A 15323-nucleotide genomic window follows, 5' to 3' on the forward strand; every position below is an offset into this window, starting at 1 on the left:
GCCACGCCTTCAAGTTCAAGTTCAAGTCCAGTCCAAGTCCTCCAATCAGCCAATGACTAGATCGGGCTAGCCTCAGATCGAGTTGGCCACTTGATTGAAAGTAATGCACCTGGGTACGATCTACGAAGGTAAATTCAAGCACAGCCGTCCGCGAAATGTTGCGCTAACCCCGAACTCAAGCAGCCCGAAAAAAGCCGAAAGTTTGTAGTCTCTAAACCTAGAAAATACTGAAAACTGAATACCGATTGTGTTGTGTCGTTCTGTTGCCGTCCTTACAACATAAACAGGCCTAACCCCCAGCTAATCCTGGCCAGCGTTTGTTTTGTCCTTCAGCGTTCCTTTCGTTTCCCTTCTGGATCGTACCTAAAGGCATGACGCCGCTGTTTTTTGCTGTTTAACTCACTACTCCGACTAATTAGCATGTGCGAACCAAAGGTGTTTGCTGTACATAAAGCGCCGCCTACGGGTGTGGGCAGTAGCATCTGACTGATCGCTACTGATCCCGGCTCCCATTGCTTTTGTTTTACGTTCGTTTAGTTACCCGCTGTCCTGTCCTAACGCACACTAATTCATTTGTGTATTCGTAACTCCACTTGCAGGTTCAAACCGAGTCCGAGAGCACTTCACCCGACGAAGTGGAGCTCAATTCCGCCACTGAGATATCCACCGACTCCGAGTTTGACAACGATGAGATTATACGCCAGGCGCCCAAAATCTTCATCGATGACACCCATCTAAGGAAGCCCACCAAGGTTCAGGTAAGTGATGGAATGCAAATTTATTTAAACAACATGAATGATGATTATTTACCTTGCAGATCAAGTCCACCATGATCGGACCCAATGCAGCTTCCGCCGGACTCCATCAGAAGCAGTTGGCGGCGCGGGAGAAGGGCGGCAGCTACCTCCAGAAGTACCAACCCCAACCGCCACTGCCACAGTTCAAGCCGTTGGTCCAGGTGGATCCCACCCTGCTCATTGGCAGCCAGCGCGCTCCTCTTCAGAATCCACGACCAGGAGACTACTTGCTAAACAAGACGGCCAGTACGGAGGGTATCGCCTCCAAAAAGAGCCTGGAGCTAAAAAAGCGCTATCTGCTAGGTGAGCCGGCCAATGGCAATAAGATCCAGAAGTCCGGATCCACTTCAGTGCTGGACTCCCGCATTCGCAGCTTCCAGTCGAACATATCGGAGTGCCAGAAGCTTCTGAATCCCAGCAGCGACATCAGTGCCGGCATGCGAACCTTCCTCGATCGCACAAAGTTGGGCGAGGGCAGCCAGACGACACCCGGACAGACGAACGAACTTATCCGTTCCGCCACCAGCAATGTGATTAACGATCTGCGCGTGGAGCTTCGGATACAGAAAACTGGCTCCAGCCACTCCACGGACAACGAGAAGGAAAACGTGTTCGTGAACTGTAAGAACGAACTGAACAAAGGGATGGAATACACGGATGCGGTCAATGCCACGCTGCTGGACCAGCTGGCCAGAAAAAGTTCGCCCACCACGCCGACGAATAAGACGGTGGTAGAGGTTATTGACCTGGTGACACCTGAGAAGCCAATTGATATTATCGATCTAACGGCACTGGAAACGCCCAAAAAGCAGTTGGTCGATGGCAGCGCCATGGATGTGGATGAACGCCTCACACCCGATAGTAACAAAATCAGCGAACTGCATCAGGAAGTGAAGGAGGAACCCAAGCCGGATGTCTCTAGGGATGTGAAGGAATGCATACCAGATATACTGGGACACATTAAGGAGGGAACGGGAGCGAAGGAGCCAGGTGGAGAGGACCAACAGAGCCTGCTGGAGCAGTCGGACGAAGAGAAGCGCGACTCGCCGGAGAAGGATGTGGCCGAACATGAGCTTTATGAACCGGACAGTGTGCAGATCCAGGTGCCCAATATCCCATGGGAGAAGAGCAAGCCGGAGGTCATGTCTACCACCGGCAGCAGTGGCTCCATGTGCTCAAGCTCAGACTCTTCTAGCATTGAAGACATCCAGCACTACATTTTGGAGTCCACAACCAGTCCGGATACTCAGACAATTGGCGGAAAGCACAATGTGCCCCGTTTGGAGGTGCACGACACAAGTGGTGCCCTGATGCAGGTGGACAGCCTAATGATTGTGAACGGAAAGTATATTGGGGATCCAGAGGATGTCAAGTTCTTGGATATGCCCGCCAATGTTATTGTTCCGCCAGCTCCGGCGCTTAAAACGAATGAGCTGGATATGGAGGATGACCAAGAGGTGGAGGCGGAACCAGTAACTGCTACTCCGGAGCCGGTGGAGTGTACGGTCATCGAGGCGGAGCGCCGTGTTACTGCTCCCCCTCCTTTGCCAGAGATGGGTCCACCTAAATTGAAGTTCGACAGCAAAAATGAGAACAAGATCGAGAGCTTGAAGAATCTTCCGTTGATCGTAGAGAGCAATGTGGAGCACAGTCAGGCAGTGAAACCCATTACGCTTAACTTAGGCAATCTGGCTAGGACGCCAGATACTCCGACCACGCCTACGGCGCACGATAGCGATAAAACACCCACTGGGGAAATTCTCTCGCGAGGATCTGACTCAGAAACCGAGCACACTGGCACTGGTCAGGTACTAACGGAGACGGAACTCTCCGACTGGACGGCCGACGACTGCATCTCGGAGAACTTTGTTGACTTGGAGTTCGTGCTTAACTCTAACAAGGGTACAATAAAACGACGCAAGGATCGACGACGCAGTGGAGCAAGCAAACTTCCCAGCGGCAACGAGGTAATCCACGAGCTGGCCAGGCAGGCGCCAGTGGTGCAGATGGATGGAATTCTTAGTGCCATCGACATTGATGACATAGAGTTCATGGACACGGGTTCCGAGGGTTCTTGTGCTGAAGCTTATTCCGCAACAAATACAGCTCTCATTCAGAATAGAGGTTACATGGAGTACATCGAGGCGGAGCCCAAGAAGACGACCCGCAAGGCAGCTCCACCATCCAGTTACCCAGGAAATTTACCGCCTTTAATGACGAAGCGGGACGAGAAACTGGGCATTGATTACATTGAGCAGGGGGCGTACATAATGCACGATGATGCAAAAACGCCTGTGAATGAGGTGGCTCCTGCCATGACCCAGTCGCTGACTGACTCAAGCACGCTAAATGAACTGGATGATGACAGTATGATAATATCCCAGACCCAGCCAACGACAACGGAGGAAAGTGAGGCACTGACGGTGGTCACCAGTCCACTTGACACGTCCTCGCCCAGGGTTCTCGATCAATTTGCCTCTATGTTGGCGGCGGGAAAAGGTGACTCCACACCCAGTAGCTCAGAGCAACAACCAAAGACGTCTACGGTGACGAGCAGCAGCAGTGGGCCCAACTCCTCGACACCAGGGAACGTCTCGAAGGAGCCGCAGGAAGAGGACCTGCAGATCCAGTTTGAGTATGTTCGAGCACTGCAGCAGCGGATATCGCAGATCAGCACCCAACGGCGTAAGAGCTCTAAGGGGGAGGCACCTAACCTGCAGCTAAACAGTAGCGCACCTGTGATAGAATCAGCCGAGGATGCGGTCAAGCCCGCAGAGGAGCCTCTGGTCTCAATGCGACCGCGGACCACCAGCATTTCCGGAAAGGTACCTGAGATACCCACACTTAGCAGCAAGCTGGAAGAGATAACCAAAGAACGCACCAAGCAAAAGGATCTGATTCACGACCTAGTCATGGACAAGTTGCAGTCGAAGAAGCAGCTAAACGCTGAGAAGCGTCTGCACCGGAGTCGACAGCGCAGTTTGCTGACCAGTGGCTATGCCAGTGGCTCCAGCCTGAGTCCGACGCCCAAGCTGGCGGCTGCTTGCAGTCCGCAGGACTCCAACTGCTCTAGCCAAGCGCACTACCACGCCTCAACGGCGGAGGAGGGACCAAAGCCACCAGCGGAAAGGCCGTTGCAGAAGTCCGCCACGTCTACCTATGTGTCGCCTTATCGCACTGTTCAGGCGCCCACACGAAGTGCTGATCTCTATAAGCCGCGCCCCTTCAGCGAACACATCGATTCGAACGCTCTGGCGGGTTACAAGCTCGGAAAGACGGCCTCGTTTAATGGCGGCAAGTTGGGCGACTTTGCGAAACCCATTGCCCCGGCGAGAGTTAACCGAGGAGGAGGTGTCGCGACCGCGGATATAGCCAATATTTCCGCGTCAACGGAGAACCTAAGGAGCGAGGCCAGGGCCAGGGCTCGTCTTAAGTCTAACACAGAACTGGGCCTTAGTCCCGAGGAAAAGATGCAGCTTATACGTTCAAGATTGCACTACGACCAAAACAGATCCCTGAAGCCGAAGCAACTGGAGGAGATGCCATCCGGGGATCTGGCGGCACGTGCCCGCAAAATGAGTGCCTCCAAGAGCGTCAATGATCTAGCCTACATGGTGGGACAGCAGCAGCAGCAGCAGGTTGAGAAGGATGCCGTGCTCCAGGCCAAGGCGGCTGACTTTACATCCGATCCCAATTTGGCGTCCGGTGGGCAGGAGAAGGCAGGCAAAACGAAGTCTGGACGCAGGCCAAAGGATCCGGAGCGGCGTAAGAGTCTCATACAGTCGTTGTCCAGCTTCTTCCAAAAGGGGTCTGGATCCGCGGCCTCCAGTTCCAAGGAGCAGGGCGGCGCTGTGGCTGCCGTCCACTCTGAACAGTCAGAGCGACCCGGCACCAGCAGCAGCGGCACGCCCACAATCTCGGATGCGGCGGGTGGAGGCGGAGGAGGAGGTAGCGTCTTCAGCAGATTCCGCATCTCGCCCAAGTCCAAGGAGAAGTCAAAGGTCAGTGCTTAGCACAAATATCTAATTGTAATGTTGTTTTGGTCGGTGTTGATGTAACCAAGTGTTGTCTGCCTCACGGAGATTGGCTAGTCCAAGCTATCGATTCACACGACCTCATCTAGCATATAAGTTATATTAACTGCCGAGGACTCGATGTCTGATGTAATAAGTGTGCCATTTATAACATTTGAAATTCTTTTAATCATTTTGCAGTCTTGCTTTGATCTGAGGAATTTCGGTTTTGGTGTAAGGACTTTTAACTATTCTAAACCCTATTTACCAAACACTTTCGAGTTTTCCAAATTTCGTACACTCTCAACAGCTTAGTCTTATTATTTGGCATCCGTTAATTTTGGTTTATTTAACCTTAACCTTTAACCGATCTAATAATCGCACATTTCTTCATCTGAATGGGCTTTTTGTCTGTTTGCTGTCCTATTAACACAATCAAGTTGCAACAATTTTCTTATGATTTCTTTTCATTTACTTTATTTTTGTTTTCTTTTACCCTTTGCAGCAAAAGTTATCTAAGTGTTAACATTTAAGATTGACTGCTGAATTATTTCCTTTGCCTCCTAAATAACATATATGTTTGCTTAGTTTAATATCTATTCGGAGCACATGGGTTTCAGGGAAACCTTACGGACATAAGGATATTCAGTTGTGTGTTTTAAACTTTAAGTTTGTAATGGTTTAAGTACTGGGCAGCTTTTTGTTTAATGGGTATTCATTTAAGAAGTGTTATTTATGATTTAAGCTTAATGGTTATTTTGCATGATTGGTTTCCCTGGACTCCCGGTTATGGTAATCTATAAGAGTTATGTTTTAAGTTTTTTTGCCTTTGGACATTCTGCACGTTACATGTATATACTATATTTTAGTAAATAACAAACTGTTTCTAATAAGATTTTGAATATTGTTTATTTTTCCATACGTTTTTCTCGACCTCTTATTTCCTCCTCTGAAAAACACGCAATCATTTAAACCGATATATATTCTGATACCTCCTAACACCGTGCTACACTAGGACAAGGATATGCTGGTCTGCAATGCAGCATCTCCAGCAGGAGCCACATCACAGAAAAATCACTCGCAAGAGTATCTGAACACCACGAACAACAGTCGCTATCGAAAGCAAACGAACACTGCGAAACCGAAATCCGAATCGTTCTCTTCATCCAGCCCGCAGCTCTATATACACAAGCCCCACCACCTGGCCGCAGCTCATCCCAGTGCCCTGGACGACCAGACACCACCGCCCATACCGCCTCTGCCACTGAATTATCAGAGATCCGATGGTTTGTTCTACTCATTCTATGTCTGCATATACCGTCCACCCAACTGTCCTGTCCCGACTCACTGAAGCTTCATACAAGCGCACACTTTAAGGCACGATAATATAATACCCTTTCCCATTTCCAGATGAGAGCTACGCTAACGAGACACGAGAGCATAAGAAGCAACGTGCCATATCGAAGGCTTCACGACAAGCTGAGCTCAAGCGATTGCGAATCGCTCAAGAGATTCAGCGGGAACAGGAGGAGATCGAGGTGCAATTGAAGGATCTGGAGGCACGCGGCGTGCTAATTGAGAAGGCCTTGCGAGGCGAGGCGCAAAATATAGAAAAGTGAGTGCTAGGATCTAGATATTTCCTTGAACACAAATTAAATGAAATCTCTTCTACAGCCTGGATGCGACAAAGGACAACGACGAGAAGCTACTTAAGGAACTTTTGGAGATTTGGCGCAACATCACAGCACTCAAGTAAGCTAATCTATGAAGCTGAATAATAAACGAATCTAATGTAATTTTGCTTTTAGGAAACGCGATGAGGAACTGACTATAAGGCAACAGGAACTGCAACTGGAATATCGGCATGCCCAGCTGAAGGAAGAGCTCAATCTGCGCTTGTCCTGCAACAGTAAGTGTTATAGTTTCCTCTCAAAACTTTGATATGCTATTTTCTTCCACCGATGCAGAACTGGACAAAAGCTCCGCCGATGTGGCCGCCGAGGGAGCAATTCTCAACGAGATGCTGGAAATTGTCGCCAAGCGAGCCGCCCTACGACCCACAGCCTCCCAACTCGACCTCACGGCAGCGGGATCCGCATCCACGTCCGCCGAGGCAACGGGCATTAAGCTGACGGGACAACCGCATGATCACGAAGAATCGATTGTGAGTAAATGGGACCTACAATAAATTGAAATATTGACAATATCTCTTATTTCAGATTTGAATACCAAATTTTCCCTGGAGCTTGCTGGTCTGCGAAGTGGTGCACGGACTGTTGAGCCTAAATACTTAAGATGAAACAAGGGAACAGGGGAGAGCGCACCAAAAAGGCAGCTGAATATACAGAATTAACAATACTAAAACCCGTGAGCTGTAACCGAAACGAGCAACTAACTATTCAAAGTGGATAAGCTGGCAATGAACAATTTCAATATTTATATAAGTAGAGATCCTAACTAATATGGGAGAAGCGCGCAAGGTTAATGTAAAAACAGGCAGAGATGAAATCAAAACCAAAAACTAATTTCGCAATTTAAAAGTAGGGATTACGAATGTTTATGCGAATACCTTTAGTTTCGTATTCGACCTAATTGTACGTTTTGTTAGTCGTTGCCACTGAAATCTGTCTGATTTTTGTATGTCCTATGCAATATGTTGTGTTTTTATTTAATGTAATGAAGTGAGCGTGTGCAAAGGGTATGTGATTTTGAGCAAATGTAAATGGTGTATTTGAGTTTTCTTAGGTTATTTTCACTTAGCGATTGTTTGCCGATTTCTATGTAAACCGTTTGAGTGTGTTATTATTTATTTGACAAAGCACCTCCCGCACATCCTCCCGATCAGCACACCCATGTATGTATTATGTCATTTGCCCCAAATCGAAATCAAAGTGAACACAAAGAGATGCACACAAATATTTTCTATATGCGAAAGCCTACACATAAGGATGTAAGCGAGCAAGCAACCATTAACTGTATACTAATGAAATCATTTAAATTATTGTGTAACTTTATTAATAACCTGCATATATAAAAACATATTTATCGAATTTATTATGTAACTTTTCGATTTATTTTGAATTAAATAAAGATTTTATGAAACCTAAGGACGATCATATAAATTTTCCTGAATTTCTGAATTTTCCTTTGCAAGTCTATATTATTTAATTTGGCGCACATAAATTTTAAATTCAAATCGGCCAAAGAGGGAGATAGAGAGATGCCACATTTCGTTCTCATAAAGTGGCCACACCAAATAGTTTCTGTGTTTCGTGGTGACTGACTATTAGTGATTGGCGGGAAAGCCATTTTACCATCTGGCAACACTGGTAATAGGTAAACAAACATAGCAACCGAGATTTCCTTGGTGCTTTCATAAACTCCACTTTTAAAGAAAATTACGCTGAATTTGATAAAAGATGGCTGACAAACAGTCCACTGAGGAAGCAACCAAATCCGTCCAGATTTCAGCAGTGCCCAAGCCAGCGGATAAGAAGTCAGAAAAGTCGGCGTCAGGAAGTCTGCACTCGGACTCAGCCGATGCCTTGGAAAATCAGGATAAGTCGGAAAAGCCCGGCGACCAGCCCACCGCCTATAGCATGCGACCGGCCTTCGGGGAGATGTTTCCCCTGCCCACCATCAAAAGCATAATGAACAACGTTATGACCGAGAAACTCAAAGGTTAGTGTGAAAATCCATAAGTACACTGCGCGTTGCCTAGCAACTTCTCTATTTGAAGACAAAACCTATGACAAGGACGTCGCCAAGAAGTGGACCAGTGAGATCGCCGACGAGGTGAACCAGCAGATAGCCAGCAGCTCCAAGGTGAAGCGGTACAAGCACGTGGTCCAGGTGATGCTAGGCCAGGAGCTGGGTGCGGGGGCCACCTACAACTCGCGCTGCTGCTGGGACTGTGACTGCGACACCTCCGTCTCCGAGGTCTTCAGCAACACCAGTCTCTTCTGCGTCTGTACCGTGTTTGGAACGTATCAGTACTAGAACCGATTTCCACAGAACTGGTTAGACTAAGGATTATACTTTAATGGGGTGAGCTTACATTAAATGGGTTGTCACGAGATGGGTTTTCAAATCATTATATACTAAAAATATTATATAGACAAAACAATCAACGAATGTTGTTTAATTTAAAGGTAATTTTGTAGAACTTCCATTCAAATTTCATCTGCTCAGAGTCTCGTGACACCCCCGTATATTTACATTTGAATCTAAGCAATGCTAACATCTCGTATTAGTAGGCACCGGGAACAAAGGGTTCATCACTTTCGATCGTCGACCTTCGTCGTGCTTCATTGGATGCGTACGTTCAGCGGATTCAGTATGCGGCCCGACATCACAGCCACGTCCAAGTCGCGATCGACGATGAAAAACAGAAACGGATGATTCACAGAGATCTGAATGGGCTTCGATTGGGCGCCGTAGTTGCCTAGAGAGCAAAAGGAAGTGTTTATTGCACTTTGTCTCGTGTTGCAGAGGCTGCAACTGTTGCAACACCATTAGGTGGGGCATTCGCAATGCGTTGCGGCTCAATGCCTCCACTCCATTCCATTCAGGTGTGCTGCAATGCGAGACACTTACGCTTCAGCTGATTGATGGGATGCGTACGGATGGTGACGTCTATGGATTGCTCAATGTGCCGCACGTAGACGCCCTTCTCCTCAGTCATGGGCCTGAAATCGGCGCGATTTGGTTCGAATACATCGCAGCTGCAACGAAAGTAAAATGAAGCCAGGAACTGGAGCTATTACGCCCATGCTTACATTCCCATCTGCAACAGAGAGCACAAAAACGAAAGACACCTCAATAAAAACACGAAAATGCACTCTACAAATGAATACATACATTCTGCAAGTCGTTGGTCAGAAACATGGTGCCGTGCAGCTTGAAATCTGGAATGATGGCTTGCACCCAGCGTGGCTTCAACTGCTTCCGCATCAGTCGAAGGGTTGGTCCCAGTTTCAAGGAGGCGGCGGCTGCAACAATATCCGTGTGGTAGTCGGGCAACAGAATCATTAGGTTGTATTCCGGTGTGTCCAATTCCAACTCCAGCACACTCATCTTCAGGTGCTCAAAGTACTTGTAGTACAGCACTGCGTTATATACCTTGAAGGTGGTGTGCACCACCTGCTGATTGCCCAAGTAGAATACGTGGCTGATCACATCCGTGTTATAGTTGGACTTTCCCTCGGCCGCCTCTCCGATATAGTGTGGCTCAAAATCATTCGTGATGGGTGCAAAGGCAGCGGGCACTGGCGGTGGAAAGTGCAGCGGGTGGTGCGGGACATGCGTGTGCGGATTGAAGAGGGTCAGAAAGAGATTTGCATCCAGATCCTTGTATGCTGGTATCGCATGACGCTTGTATCGTGCCGTCTTCGTCTTGCGAGTCACCGATATGTTTGCTGGTTGCACGGATGGCGCTATAATAGAAATTACTTGCCTTGTTCCTGGTGGCTTTCGCTCCGCCACCTGGCGAGCCATCATTGGCATCGGCATGGCCACTGTTCGCGCACTGGGCAGGTAAATGGGCTTCGGAGTGATTGGATTCGAATGCTTTAGCGGCGCCTGTAGTTTGCTGGTGGGCAGTCTGGAGACTCGAGCCTTCTGGATACGCAACAGAGGCTCGGAGTCCTCCTCGGCTACAAAGGCGGACACCAACTCGGCTGCTTCATCCTCACCAGCGGGCTCAGCGGCCTCCTCTTCTCCCGATGTTGCAGCAGGTGCTTCTGTGGTGGCCTCCGTCTCCGCTGGAGCCTCTGTGGTGGTGGTTGGAGGCTCAGTCGTTGTCGTCGCCGGCGGCTCTGTGGTTGTTGTGGCCGGCTCTTCTGTTGTGCTCTCCGCATCCTTTGACGTTGTGGTTTCCCCCTCCATTTCCATGGTCGTCGTGTTGCTGGCCATTGTGGTGTTGACCAACTCGGCATCTGATGTGAGATTGGCTGGTGTGGAGGAGAGCATATCTACACTTAAGTCGTATCCGTAAAACATGAGAACCGTCTCAAAATCCTTGAGGACAGTGACATTGCCCTTGTTCAAACTGAGTCCTTTCAGTGGATTGTCGGAGCCAAAAAAGTAAGTCTGGAAAATATAATAATAATCTATAACATTAGATTATCAATTCTTTATAGAGTCCCAAGTTGTAAAAGATAGATAATATTTAGACTCTGCTAATTAAAAAAAATTTCTAAAAATTAAGTTAGCCCTACCACGACCCTACTGATCTATTTCATTACCCAAATTCTGATCAGCAATAGGTACGCAACGATGGACAATTAAAAAATCTATTCACTTGAACCAATGCTGGTTAGTTTTTTGGGAGATTAACCGATCCAATGGGGTCGACGAACTATTGAAACCAGATTGGAGATCGATTGAGCTTTGGTCATGGGCCTGGGGCAATTTGTTTGTCAGTACGCATATCTGGTTTTTTATTTTGTTCTTTATCAATGACCACTTGGTGCTCCCCACTCTGGCCACCACACTTTCGGACGGGTGCTTAGCCAGGCGTGTAAATGTGCGTGGCCACTTAATTTGGATGGCGTTCTCGAGCGGATTACCCCCATGGCAATGGGTTAAGTTCAAAGCAGCAGCCACACTGGCCTACTTGCTGGAATCCAGCCTCACCCGCAGTCGTCGATGGATGTCGCGGTAGCCCACGCGGGTCACATCCCTGTTGTTGGGCAGCTGAAGGACATGACGCAGTTCCTCGGCAGTATTCCCGGACGAACCCTCGAACAGAGCCACCAGCACACTGACCAAGGCAGTGGGCGAGAACGCGAAGTTGTTGCGATTCAGGATGGAATGGTAGTGGAGCAGGCGGTGGGTCAGGTCGTTGGTCAGGTCCACCATCACCTCGGCGGGAGTCAGCTCCTTGGCGGCCAGCACTTGGGGTAGGTGATCCAGCGGCGTTAGCGGAGGCGGCGGAAAGTGCGGATGCGGAAAGCCGCTGGCACGAAATTCTTCATGGTCAATCTGTATATAGTGGGCTTCCACCTGGAGCAGATGGACCAACAGCCAGGTGAACAGTGGCACCAATCCAGCCATGACAATGCAGCTGACCTCGCTTTGAACTGATTGATAGCTCACTTAGCACTCTGATTGTCGCGTTCGCGGCTATTTAGCAACAAAAATTGGCAAGCTCTATCCGCTATCCCCCCAATTGCAGTCCGTTCATTATTTTCCACGTTTTTGCGATCCCGATTCAATTAGCCCAGCTGATGATCTGCACTCAAGGTGATGACTATTCTGAAATTCGTCAACCGTCAAGCCCCAGCGTTTTCCACATAGTTTTTCAGATGCAGTGGCTCGGACACGGATGGCGAACACTATGGGATCGTCTCGCTTCTGTTTCGAACTGATTCGCGTGATTGCTGCTGCCAAACTGAAGTTAAAGCTGGCTGAGCAGAGGGCTAAAATACGGCAGCCGATCGATGGAACTGGCATCGGATCGCATAGTCGAGCTCGGCTTCGTGGATCAGACAGACGGTCGGTGCTACGTGGAAAATGTTTGCCCTGCCAGAGCTGAAAGATGATTTATCAGGAATAAAAAACTAAAAAATCTAGAATTGCCACATTTATCCAAATTATTAGTTCAATCCTTCCATCAATGCTTCCCTTTCAACCACGATTATGATTCCATATGAAGGCGGCTAGAGAAATCGATGCGTTCTGGCCAAAGTTAATTAATTACAAGCAACAAGTGCCTTCGTGGGGTGTATTCCCAACTGATTTTATCTTTGGTAATCGAAATGACAGGCTCTAATAAATAATACCTCTATGTATAACCTGATTGAAGCCCAGTTGCTTGGCGGAAAGTTAGTGAACAGGGTCATGGCTTCTCTAAGGAGAACTATACAACGTAGCCTGGGCTACTTTTGTGCCCTTAATGGAATCCTGGATTTCAATGCGGATATTGGGACAGGAAATTTGCGCAGATACCGCGTCCTTTTAATGTACCGTCTATTGCACAACTTCGCGGTTATCAGCCTGACGTTAAAGTTTCTGTTGGATTTCACGGACCATTTTAAATATATCGAAAGGTCCACGTTGATGACTATTAACATTTTCACATATTTTACATTGGTCTTCTTTACGGTGCTTAGCTCCATGGGATCGTGCTACCAATGGCAAAATAGAATCCTTGCAGTTCTGAAGGAGCTGAAGCATCAAAGGGATCTGAGCAGGCACATGGGATACAGGGTGCCAAGGAGTAAACTGAATTCCATTGACTACTTGTTGATCGCACTCACCGTTCTTCTGATCCTTCGTCTCAGCATCCATTTGGCCACGTTTACGCTCAGCGCCAGGATGGGGTTCAATCATCCCTGCAGTTGCTTCCTGCCGGAGTGCATGATCTTTGCCATGAACTACCTGCTGTTCGCCATTCTAGCTGAGATAACCCGGTGTTGGTGGCGTTTGCAGTCGGGGCTGAAGATGGTACTCCTGGATCGGCATTCATCAACTGTCACCTCCATGCTATGGGAGATCAAAAGGCTGCACACCAGATTCCAGCGATTAATTGATTTAACCTCAGAAGTGTGTTCCATCTTCAGGTATGTCACTCTTGCCTACATGGCTCGCAATCTTTGGAGTGGCATTGTGTCGTGATATCTTTTGGTACGCTTCGTTATCGGTAATGGATTGCTGGACGTTGAGCTTGTGTACCTGGTTTTCTCGTTCATCACCTGCATTCAACCTTTGATGCTCTCTCTCCTGGTGAATAGCATGACCAGCACAACGGGATCATTAGTGGAGGTGACCAGGGATATTTTGAAAATACCCCACAAGAGAAGCGCGAAGGTGGAACGAAGTGTGAGTATCCTGGCATTCCATTCAAGAAATTATAATACATGGAGTTTCCTAGATCGAATGGCTGTCGCTCCAATTGACTTGGCAGCACACGCACGTCTCTATCTTTGGCATATTTTGCATAAATCGCTCTTTGGCTTTCCGGAGTGCATCATTTATCCTGGTGCACGTGCTCTACATGGTGCAATCCGACTATATTTCGATAACCAAGTGATGGTCTAACCAAGCTACCGCAAATATTATATACTTACAACTTTGAGGTACTTTTTAAGAAACATTTCCTTTTGGATCACCATGTGAAGTGGTCACCAGTGAGTCCCTCAACCAAAAGATGTAATAAGATGTAACAAGATGTAATAAAAACACAAATGTTTAGTTTTGAAAGTATCATTTTGCTCTTGTCTTTTCTGTTTTTATTATATTATCATAGAATTTTTATTTTGTTTAACTTATTCCATACAATTAGTTGTTTATGATTTATTCATTCTGATTTCGATTTATTGTTTAAAATCAACATTCATAAACACGTTCATTGAAATGATTTAGAGTTTCTTGCTTTTTCTTTGTTGTAGGTTTTCATTCGCTTAAAATAGTTTTGAAAATGATTTTTATTTCGTGGGACTTCCCATATAGCGTGAGTGGTGTTCGAGTCAATGCTTCGGTGTGATGAGTGTGATGGGTCCTTAGGTATACGTACATATGCAGATCAGTGTTCCGTGGACAGTACACCGAGTGGAAAACGTGCCGCTCCTAGCCGACACGCCAAGGTTAATGGATAATGGCATAATGGGCTGATCTGGGTTCGGAGTTAACATGAAGCATAAAAAGCCAACCGAGCAACAAGTACTAAAGTATCCCTATATATCCCTAGCTGCTGTGATTCGTAGCTGCGATCTGTACATTGAGTGTAAATATACAAATATGCCGTTTTCCTGTATATAAAGACGCAAAATATATCTATTTATGATCTGTAGTTTGTGTGTGTGTTCCCCTCGCTTCATATTGCCTCTCTCGATTTACTTTTTGTATGTCTAAAAATGTTCGCGCGTAAAACGTTATCCGTTAGTTTCGGTTGCATTTGCTGCACAATTTGCTTTGCAAAAAATATAGTCGCCCCGCACGCACACTAGTCCGCCACAGGATGTGCAGGATGCGTGTGCGTGTGTGGGCGCTTCTCTATCTCTTTCAGTTTTGTAGGTACTCGATTCTCACCAATGTTTAATTGAAGTGTTAAACATCTCTGCTGCTCTGTATTACGGATATTCGTTATGTATTTTATTTTCTTAATTTTCGGGGTCACCGCGTTCGGGTGCGGGGTCACCAGTGATTGGGTTTCTTAGAGGGGGGTCCTCGGGTCCTCGGGTTTTAGCTGCTATTACATTAGTTTCGGTGTGGACTTAAGCTTTTCACATTGAGACAACTGTACGATTGATTAATGCACAACTATTTATCTAGGGTATATGAACAATCATTGCCATCTGAAGGGATTTCTTGCTCTTGTTCTCGTTCGCTATTCGTAATTTCGGTTAGATATATGTATGCATATGGTTAAATATATATATATATATATTTATACTGTATACATGTATAATTATATGCTTATATGCAGCACAGTGGCTGTATTTTTAACATGGAATATACACGACACTTAGTTGCTGGTTATTTACTTGGTTTCATATGGTATTCGTTTGGA

General features: G+C 47.1%; 4 protein-coding genes across 5 annotated transcripts in view; 3 read left to right on the forward strand and 1 right to left on the reverse strand.

The window, feature by feature from the left end:
- Positions 1-7932, forward strand: part of LOC117143226 (F-actin-monooxygenase Mical) — a 41275-nt gene extending 33343 nt beyond the window's left edge. The window contains 11 exon segments of the mRNA XM_033307775.1: positions 61-100; positions 103-128; positions 600-758; positions 818-4798; positions 5012-5044; positions 5826-6096; positions 6221-6425; positions 6485-6562; positions 6619-6719; positions 6778-6974; positions 7030-7932. Of these exon segments, the coding sequence (XP_033163666.1) occupies positions 61-100; positions 103-128; positions 600-758; positions 818-4798; positions 5012-5044; positions 5826-6096; positions 6221-6425; positions 6485-6562; positions 6619-6719; positions 6778-6974; positions 7030-7035 (5097 nt within the window). The 3' untranslated portion in view covers positions 7036-7932.
- A 200-nt stretch (positions 7933-8132) lies between these two features.
- LOC117145087 (tctex1 domain-containing protein 2) lies at positions 8133-9663 on the forward strand. Of its 2 annotated transcripts, none has more exons than XM_033310605.1 (3): positions 8133-8491; positions 8550-8857; positions 9064-9663. In XM_033310605.1, exons 1-2 carry the CDS (start codon positions 8230-8232, stop codon positions 8807-8809), a joined length of 522 nt encoding a protein of 173 aa, XP_033166496.1. In that variant the 5' UTR covers positions 8133-8229; the 3' UTR covers positions 8810-8857; positions 9064-9663. The 2 variants fall into 2 exon arrangements, with proteins under 2 accessions (XP_033166496.1, XP_033166494.1); XM_033310603.1 differs by having other exon boundaries at positions 9067-9663.
- Positions 9106-11866, reverse strand: LOC117145086. Its single transcript, XM_033310602.1, has 5 exons — positions 11447-11866; positions 9671-10900; positions 9589-9596; positions 9407-9534; positions 9106-9254 (listed from the first exon to the last, which is right to left on the reverse strand). Exons 1-5 carry the CDS (start codon positions 11864-11866, stop codon positions 9118-9120), a joined length of 1923 nt encoding a protein of 640 aa, XP_033166493.1. The 3' UTR covers positions 9106-9117.
- A 732-nt stretch (positions 11867-12598) lies between these two features.
- On the forward strand, positions 12599-13889 carry LOC117144844 (putative gustatory receptor 85a). The gene is given in 2 exon segments (XM_033310240.1): positions 12599-13633; positions 13686-13889. Coding segments are annotated over 2 exon segments (1194 nt in total). The 3' UTR covers positions 13845-13889.
- Positions 13890-15323: the final 1434 nt, after the last annotated feature.

The sequence above is a fragment of the Drosophila mauritiana genome, chromosome 3R (genome assembly GCF_004382145.1).
Source record: "Drosophila mauritiana strain mau12 chromosome 3R, ASM438214v1, whole genome shotgun sequence".
Lineage (NCBI taxonomy): Eukaryota > Metazoa > Arthropoda > Insecta > Diptera > Drosophilidae > Drosophila > Drosophila mauritiana.